Raw genomic sequence first — 10,000 nt, 5'->3', positions numbered from 1 at the left:
CATAGCACACTTCGCCTGTATTGCACAAGGACGAGAACGAGAAGGATGATAAACGCGAAAGACTAAGGATGGTGGCAGAAGGTTATAATTCAGCCTGTGGACGGGCCCTTTGTGCAGAGGCTTTTAAAAAGAGAAATAACACTGTTAACTCTTCGTTACTAGAATACTTGATTTAACTATCGGTCACATGATCTTAAAACAGGTTACTATTTCGTGAGCCGTAAAGAGGAGGTAGCCACCACCCTGGTTAAGTGATGGACTTGATTTCCTAATGGTTAGAACTTCGTTAACGTCAAATTTACTCTTGCGTTCCTCTCTACCAATATAACCGCTTTGACTTTTCTTCAAAACATCAATTGATTTAACGGCACGCAAGGCGTGTAAAACAAAACTGTCAGCATCAGTCGCAATAGTACCTTCATTAGACTGGACTTTACCTGAGCAGTTTCTTCCGTCTCCTTGATATCCTTTTTTGCACGTGCAATTGTAAGATCCTATGGTATTCATACATCTGGCATTAACGTCACAGTTGTTTTCAGATGAACACTCGTCAATGTCTGAAACCAAATAAACATAGCAAAGCGAACTCGAGGACTGCACTTTACAACTTTTATTTCAAACAAAACAACATGACAACGACCAGGAGGTCAAAGTGTTAAATGATCACGTGACTAGTGGGCATGCAAGGCGTGCAAAACAAAACTGTCAGTGGCGGTAGTTGGTTATTCGAACTCTTTCAGTGAGAATGAAGTTTTCATAGTTCCCCTCTCGAGCTTGCAACAAAATCTATCTACTACCGATCTCGCATAGGAGCTCGTCAACGGGAGCCTTTATGTCCACTTTATTCCTTAAGTCAACCCTTTCCAGAGTAAATTTTTTAGGAACAGCTAGATTTCCTGCATCTTCATTGGCTTGCTGTACCTAATATGGTCAAGAAACGCTTCAGCAGTAAAGCGAGATGAAAACATTTTTGCAGCTCTGAGGAAAAAGGGCCTACAAAAGCCGTTTTGGACCGGAATTGACCGAGGCTGAATTTGATGCTTTAGTCGGCAATACTACCCCCGTGAACACCAAAGAAGAGTCGTTGATCCTGGGGGTTTTAAAAAAACAATTATTCTACTCGGGTTTGCTGGATATAAAATGATTGTAACCAGTTCGGCGCTATGCGCCTCGTTGGTTATCTATCACTTCATAGAAGCCCGTGTAGAATAATTGCTAAATATGCATTTCTTTCCGTATCCTCAGTAACCGTATGCAGAAGCATCGTTCTTTTGACTAAAAAAGGAAACGGAAGACGCTAAATCGTTTGTACCATTGCTTGAGTCGACCCTTTTCGAGTAATTTATTTTTAGGAACATTTTTTTCCCGCGAAAAGTATTATATTTCCCTTGACGCTGAGATAGCTCTGTTTGATTGGCTTTTACAACTGTGGGGGTGCTGAATCTCTCGAGGGAGGAGTTCTGTGAATAAATCTACTCGGGAAAGGGTTTGACTCCTTGGCCAATTATGGGAGATTTATAAAGGCTTTATAAAGAGCGTTTATAAAGGCTCCCCTTGGTGAGCTCATGTCTGGCATCATTTACTGAATTGCCTTGAAAAATCCTATTTCGATCCTGTTTTTGAAAGACGCGCTCAGTTGTGTGCACCTGATAGATACATGTTCAACTAATATCCCTCCGTTTTGAACCAGGTCGTCCCACATCTTTATGCTTTAGACAAGAATATGTGAACGATTGAAATAAGATAATTTCTCTTTCTTTTTTTTTGCCTTGGAGGATAGATATCAAGTTATTCAACTTTAAAATGGCGCGTTCGATTCTTTGGCATTGGTCAAATTATTCGCAACTAACAGGATATGGGATGCCGATCTCACCGTTTTCGCAGTGTCGTCCGGTGAATCCCGCTTTGCAGAAACACTTGTAGCTGTTCTCTTCGTACAATGGCAGACACGTTCCATTGTTCTTACAAGGCCAACCACTACATGTTGACTATAAAGAATTAATCCAGATTTATTTGATATAATAATAGACTTGCGTGGAATGTTACACTAAATCTTGATTGCTATGAGTTTGTGTAAAGTCTTAGCCAAAGGCATGGCCACGCGATCGCTTCATACATCCTTTTTAACGCAGTGAAACCTTCATCTTCCATTTCAACAACTAATTTGATGTGATACTGATTAAAAAGGTGGTAAAGATAATAAAGTGACATTGACGGTCAATAACGGCTTGGCCTTTCAATATTAATTTATTTCTTTCGGTTTTGGACGATAAACTGAGGTTGTTATGTCTGGGCGACAAAGAACGTCAGCGACAACTGGTCTGCGACGTTCTTCGTAGCACTGTTCGCATGTACGCAATGCGTACCTATTTTTTGATACTTTTATGCACATCACATCTTATTTGCCATAAAACTTTGAATTTCTGTGGTTTGCAATAAAAAATAAATGAATAAATAAGAGAAGAATTAAAAAGGAGAAAGACCACAAAAACACACACCGTACGCCATAAACGTCCAAGACTTACGACTTACCGCGATGCTGAAGTGGTGAAAGGATTTGTTGGACATGAATTTGTCCGAGTTGTTGTACTTGTCCGAACTGAGGAGTTCACAAAGCAGTTTACCGTTGATGTTCGGGTATGCAGCCAGGTTGTATGAAAAACATGTCACAGTTTCCAAGCAGGCAAAGGAGCACTGGGGCATCCAGTCAACGTGACTATACCCAAGAATGGTGATATTCAAGTAGGAGAATTTGTCCTCTTTAAAGTTTACGAAACTTACACCAATGTTAGGTTCACCGCGACTGATAGCTTTGTCGGCTTTTTTCGCTGAAATAGATGAATTGCAGCTGAACACAAACAAGGGAAAGATATCGAGCACGTTACGGCGAACACAAGCTCCTTGACAACATCGGAGTGTTTACGGTTACGGCCTTGTCTTCGAGGTGTCATTTAAAAAAAAATGTTCGTATTTCGTCAGGTTATGCTATGACAATGAAATTGACATCGTCTTGTAGTTTTCAAACCAAGGAAGTATTCCTTTGGTCTCAGAAGGTTGTTTTTCCTTTGTTAGGTTCTCAAAGCAAAAGCAGGTAGTCTTATTCTAATGGTTTAAGCTACAAGGGATTTTTAATTTTCTAAAATTTTCTAAGGAATCGATTTTGAGATAAATTTTCATCTAAACGGTGTTAGCGTTTTTCAGGTTGTTGACGTGTTTTGATTTTATACCATACTTTGTTTAAATTCCCAGTCAAAAACATTGTCGTAAACTTTGATGGAAGGTAACAAATGCAAAAAGCGAGATATAAAATGTTGCCGACACCCTTGAGCTAAACATATCAAATAACGTTCAAACAAAAGAGTACTTTTCTCGGTTTGAAACTACATTCAAGGACCAATATAGTGATGTTAATTTCATCCTTATAGCATAAACACTGACGATATACGAACGTTTTTAGAAAACTGACACCTCGAACCTATGATGGGCCCTCAGTTAAATTTGTTGAGTTCAGGTGAAGATAAAATTGAGAGAAAAAAACAACGTATCATACCTGTAGCAACTGCATATGAGGGGACCATCATTAGTATAAGCATAGAAGCTTTCAGAAATGTCGTACAGCCAAAGGGTTTCATCCTTTCTGCTTACTTTAAGTTGCAGTAACTGTCCGTCCGACAGTTTAGTGCAAACCAGTAAGGTTCACAATTGATCATCCAGACGTAAAATGATTTAATAATAAATTGTTCGTGGTTTTTAAGGATGCGAGTACTGTTCCTGTCAAGCGGATTTTTATTTGAATAAAAGAAGTTGTCAACGATCTTTTTAATTGTCGATAAAAACATTTATTTACTTACGTGAATATTTTATCTTAGCTTGAGGACATCTGTCTTTAAGTTCACAGCGAACATTACTACTTTACTATATTATACTTCACCATAGAAGATTATTATTGCTTACCCTAGTAATTCTTGTATAGAAAATGTATCGTGGTAAAACAAAACGCGTGCCTTGTGCTAATTTAAATACAAAGAAAAGATATAGACGTAAAATGACTTAACAATAAATGGTTCGTGGTTTTTAAGGGTGCAAGTTCCTGTCAAGCGGATTCAGTGATATCTGGCTGTGGTGAAGATGGATACCTGGTAACGATGTCTTAAATTGTGCATAAAGGCATTCATTAACTTCGTGAATATTTCATCTTAGCCGTGAGGACATCTCTCTTGAAATTCACAGCGAACTACTTCACTATATTATATTTTTCCATAGAAGATTATTATTAGTTACCTAGGTGATCTTTCTTTTATAGAAAATGTAGATCGTTGTAGAACAAAACGCGCGCTTTTTACAAAGACACAATAAGTTCCTGCCAATATTAACAGAGGAAGCCCTATGAAAAACGATTTAAAATTAAGCACACATGCTAGGACACAATAAAAGCCAATACCCGTCCGCTTTAATAATTATTGCCATATCTACTAGCGCTGCTAAACCCCTCGTTATGTAGGACATTTTTAAGATCTCTGAAATAACTATAGCTTGAACGTTGTCAAAGTTTTCAACTCTCTATGTTGCAAGAAATATGTTGACAGTTTGTGCTTGACATATCGGCGATAAGCGTCAAAAGATTCAAGAACATTATTCAGCCTAAGAAACTGGAGACTTTCAAGTTTGATCCAAAGCTCATCATATGGATCAATATTAAATTCCCGTCTTAGCTTGTAGCCTTGAAATGGCAATAAGTTGATGGAATGATTTTCTTCGGATTAACAAGGAAAGCGTCTTTGTTGATGTTCGTAACACATGGTATGCTCCCTGTTCCCTGGTTACGTTCACGATCGCAGGGCTCTGAGACAAATTAAGATAAAGACTAGGGCAGAACTGAAAGCTTAATAGTTTTCTTTTTATAGTGTGGCGTTAAAGAGAGATTATAGTGTCAAGCAAAAAAAAAAAAGAAAAGAAAGTTGAAAATATTTTTCATCTTACACAAAAAGAGGGGTATCACGTACTACAGTTTTTCTCTGAAACAATCAAGGGGCTACGTTAGTAGAGTATTTCTGTTTCTTTGTCAGTTCTGAACATAAACGACTAAAAACGTTTTCTTTCGCCTGATGTTGATGATGATCATGATGATAATAATAATACTAACAACTTCGTTTAACCACGGAATCCTCGTCACTAAAAAGTGGTCCTCTAAAAAGCCGTGATGCACATTAACTCTAATAAAGCTGGGCTTTGCTAAGAAATCTTATATTAAACACTAAAAGATCAAGTAAGGAATTTTCCAGTATAAACTAGCGGAATAAGAACCTTTTATCATCGTTTTGGCTAAGAAGATTTGAAAAAAGCAAAACAAAATTCTTTGAAATTGTGAAATACTCTCCATCCTTGCTAGCTGTAACAGCAGTTATTAAAAGTACCGTCACATGGAATGGAGCAACAAACTGCATTATTACCTTTAATCTTTCACTGTTTTCAATTGAGTGATGTTAAGCATTCGTCAGAGAGGAAAAAATAAAGCATTTGTTTTCTTCGAAATTAGAAAAGAAATTAGACATGTTTGTAAAGTCAAAATATATGTCGCCTATGCAATAATGTTGAAATTAATTTTAATGTGTTTCGTGTGATGCCCGAACATTGCCATAACATGAAGAAAATTTGAAGGGAAGACAGTCTGTTGAGGCATTTTGCATGATTTTGTGATTTGTAAGGGGAGTATATCGGCCCAAAACAATCCATGGTTTATTCACCCGTACATTAATACATATATTATTGCTTTTAGGCCATTTTAGAAATATTAATTACTAAGTACCTTATGATCTGTGACTGAGATGGCACCATTTATCAAATGTTCATGAATATTTAATCTTATCAATTAGAGATTATTATTTTTTGGCTAACTGGGTCTTGCCGTATAAAGTTCTTTTTTCCATTTCGCAAAATATTATCATTCTCTGATGCATCTTCCAGCATAGACCGGTGATATATTTTTTAAATAAAAACTGCAAAATTGTTTTATAAATTATTAATTCACCCGTAAATTATTAATGCTGCCTTTATAGAGTCAATTTTTTGAAATTATAAATAATCATTGCTAGTAAAGAAAGGACAGAATCCGACCGGAAGAAGGAAAAATAGGCGCACACTCCAGCCAAATGCTGTAAAGATTCCTTGTTCAGTGGACGTTCTGCTGACTTGTACACCGCCAATCTGTCTCTTTCTATTTCTTTGTCTTGGTTTTTCAACTTAACTCACTGAAACGAAAAAAAATGCCTTTTCAGGTTTGCTGACTGAAACTTCACGAATACTGATGAGAATAGCTTTTCGGTAAACACTGCAGTAAAAGAAGACATTAACGTCACGAACTCAAAGATAATCGCTAATGCGAAGCGCACGCCACAAAAAAAAATATATATATATATATATATCATTCTGTTTTCGAAACATTTGTTTTCATTAATAGAGCGACTTTCATATGACCTTGAAAAATAAACGTGAAAACATAACTTAAAAAAAAAATGCAAAACATTTAATTGGCTTCATCAACAAAAACAAAGGAGCGCGAACCAGTTTACAAAACCAGTCTACAGGTAACAAATGTGTAAGATGATGGATTAATCTCAGAGATTATAAACGAGCCTCTGGAAAAAATAAGAGCTTTTGTGAGGTTTCTTTGTTTCCATAGCTTCGAAGGGGGGCGTTTTGTCTGTGGTACATGATCTGCGTACTCACTGCACCAAGGCAATCCTTTCATGGGCGTGCACTAGGCATGATTTTTAGAAATTTTCCAAAATTAATAACAAACTTTTTTTCATAAAGTGAAGCTATGATCTCCGCAGTTATGAGCGCAATTTTTGCAATTGCGTAGAAATTCAGGACTGCAACGGGGTTTGAACCTGTGACCTCGCGATTCCGGTGCGACGCTCTAACCAACTGAGCTATGAAGCCAGTGACGTTGGGAGCAGTTCATATATGATTCATTTCATATACCATTTCATCATTGATTCATTCCTCACGGGACCATTAGACCCCACAAATGACCAGCTCCCAACGTCAGTGGCTTCATAGCTCAGTTGGTTAGAGCGTCGCACCGGAATCGCGAGGTCACGGGTTCAAACCCCGTTGAAGTCCTGAATTTTTCAGTCTTCTCTACGCAATTGCAAAAATTGCGCTAATAACTGCGAAGATAATAGCTTCACTTGATTTCATATCCGCAGTTCTTATATGATTCATTTCATATATACCATTTCATCATTTAACCTTTTTTTAAATTAACCAGCCCCACCCACATAGCGGAATAGAGTATTTAGGAATTATTTAACTACTAGCTTACACTACTGAAAAGAGGTGTACCAAAATCAGTAGCCTGGGATTCTCTTTAGAGGATCGGGGTAGTACCCCTTGGGGGGCTCAGAGGGTAGGAACCCTTGTGGGGCTCAGACACGCTATCCAAGTTGAAAATGAATTTTCCAGCTTTTCAGGTATCATAATTGTCCTTCTTCGTCATCTTTTTCGCACCAATAGTTAAACGTTAAAAGCAACAACGAACAACCGTCTAGCTTCCTTCGCACCCTTGTATAACAAAAATTCGTTTTGAAATTCAATCGCTGTGGTTTGGTTACTTCAGAATCTTACACTAAGAGGTGCTTCAACTTTAATCCTCTTGAAGGGAAGCTATGACAATCTAGACCTGAGCGGACTTCATCTTCAAAGTCAAGTGATGTGTGGTAAGTCCATGCTCTAGTCGAAGTGACCTGATTGGTTGGATTTGGACTTCGCTCACCCACCCAAGGATTAAATTCCAAAAAGGTATGTCATTCCTTTGTTTTACAGAAGCAGCAATTTTTAAAAAGATGACGAAACTTTTTAAAATTTGTGAGACATGTTTCGATGTGTCTCATATCTCCGTCAATTGTAAAAAGATTTGAAAAAATTATCTGAATTTCAATGTGATTACACTCTTTTCTTTTAAAAGAACCTTTTTATAAGAATGTTGAGGCTGCGATTAAAAAAAATTAAGAACGTATTAAGAACATTACTCAGGCTGAGAGTCGATTAAGAACGTTTTTATTTTTTGCTCATTTGTATCATCAGAGCACGTGGGATCAGAGCAAGTCACGCAAGTATGTGACAAGCAATTTGATACTACATCACAGCAAGCAAGCACTTTGGTCACGTCCGCATTGATTTAATTGAAATACTGAACCATGTAAATTTAAAACATCTTACGGAACTTTCAGCCTCAAATCGCAAAACTATCTAAGAACGTTCCAAAACTAGACGTTCTCATCATGTAAAATGCTTCTCTGGGTTGTCATAAATTCGGACAGTGTTTTCCAAATCATTATACGTACCTGACGAAGATGCAAGACACATCGAAACGTGTTTTACAAATTGAAAAGTTCGTGATCTTTTTTCTTTTTTTTCTTCAAAGACAACCTCCAATCCAATAAAAAGACAACCCTGGACATGATGTTTTCAATCAAAATTTTCAAAGCCTCTGTAATTGAAATGAATGAATTTTAGAATCGCTTATTTTTGTTTTCAATTACCCTGGTCGCTGCCATCTTGGCCCGGGGGGGGGGGGGGGGGGGGGAACTCGATATATCCCTGGGTGGGGAGGTGCGGCGCGGCCCCTCATACCCTGACCCTGTTTAAGAAAAATATCGCTGATTTTCCTACTCTGTTTAAGACAAAATTCCGATTTTTGATACCCTGTTTAAGACATTTAACCCAGTTTAAGACAAAATTTGATAAATCGATACCCTGATTAAGACAAAAATGATAAATTCGATACCCTGTTCAAGATTGGATTATTGTTACGTGTTACGGTTGATCTATCAGGGAATAGGGAACTTAAGCAACGACGACGGCGACGGCACCGAGAACGTCATCTCAAAATATAAATTCGCGGGATTGTAATTACTTTGTAAACATGTCAACCCTTCTTATATGACAAGGGTGTGGTAGTTCCTCAAAAATAACATTGGTCGGAACGGCGCTTAATTTAGGGGAGAAAATGAAACTTTAGCGTCAAGTGCTGACGTTCTCCTTAAAACCTAAAATTTGACTATTTCACGTTGTTGTTTTGCTGACGACGGCAAAGAAATGGACAAAAGTGAAAAACGCACGTGCAGGGCGTGCAAAGCTATTGTTTTTGCCCACTAAATATGCACATTTGTGACGTTCTCGTTGCCGTCGCCGTTGTCGTTGCTTAAATAGGGACCTTAAGATCTACGACGGCGACGTCGACGAAAACGTCACCTCAAAATAGAACTTTGCTCTAGTGAAAGTCTTTCGCGATTATTCAGTCTAGTTCGCGTCGTACAATGTGGGCAAAGTATCCTAAAAATAAATCGGTACGAGCGGTTTCAAAGTTAAAATAGAGAATAAATGATTCTCTGTTGCATGCTTATTTACGTTTTCGTCAAAACATCAAATTTGGTGATTTAACGTCCTCGTTATGCAGAGGACCGCTAACATAATTGCTAAAATCATTGATTCACGTGCTGCACGAGTATTTATGATCTTTTAGCCAATGATGCTATTGCTTTGTGGCGATGTCGTAGTCGTAGTCGTCACCGTTTCTTAAATTCCCTATTGTCACTTAAGCCAAGCACAGGCACAAGCAAAACCGCAAGCACAAAGAGCGCTTATTTCACCGTGACACCGGGCGTGATGCAAGCAAAAGGACAAGCGCAAGGACCACAATTTTCCTTTTCCTTGTGCTTACGCGTATGCTTGCGTTCGCCTGCACAACGCAAGCTGTGATGTTCGTGCAGTGAAAAAGACCCGTTTACATTCCACTCGCATCGCTTCATGGAACTAGCGAATCTTTGTCATACTTATTCTATATCTGGGTTTCTGATAGTTTTGAGATAGTCTTCTAACTGCTAGTCGAATTTGCTTGTGCTTTCCTTGTGGTTCGTTTTTACTTGACATGAATCTCTTGTGCTTGCGTCCATTAAGAAAACCAGGCTTAAGCAAAAAGAACAATAAGGCAATT

General features: G+C 38.0%; 2 protein-coding genes across 2 annotated transcripts in view; both read right to left on the bottom strand.

Annotated features, from left to right (window-relative positions):
- The window catches only part of LOC138031339 (uncharacterized), a 154,314-nt gene that overhangs the window by 53,538 nt on the left and 90,776 nt on the right, over positions 1-10,000 (bottom strand). The gene's annotated exons all lie outside the window — the stretch shown is intronic.
- LOC138032941 (uncharacterized) overlaps positions 1-10,000 on the bottom strand; it is a 24,010-nt gene that overhangs the window by 5,842 nt on the left and 8,168 nt on the right. The window contains exons 3-4 of the mRNA XM_068880664.1: positions 1,874-1,988; positions 438-557 (exon numbers count right to left, since the gene is read on the bottom strand). Coding sequence (XP_068736765.1) covers positions 438-557; positions 1,874-1,988 — 235 coding nt within the window. The remainder of the gene's footprint in view (positions 1-437; positions 558-1,873; positions 1,989-10,000) is intronic.

This window comes from Montipora capricornis, chromosome 14, assembly GCF_036669925.1.
Source record: "Montipora capricornis isolate CH-2021 chromosome 14, ASM3666992v2, whole genome shotgun sequence".
In the NCBI taxonomy this organism is placed as follows: domain Eukaryota; kingdom Metazoa; phylum Cnidaria; class Anthozoa; order Scleractinia; family Acroporidae; genus Montipora; species Montipora capricornis.
Note: the sequence above shows the minus strand (reverse complement) of the source record. Positions and strands in the feature narration are given on the sequence as shown.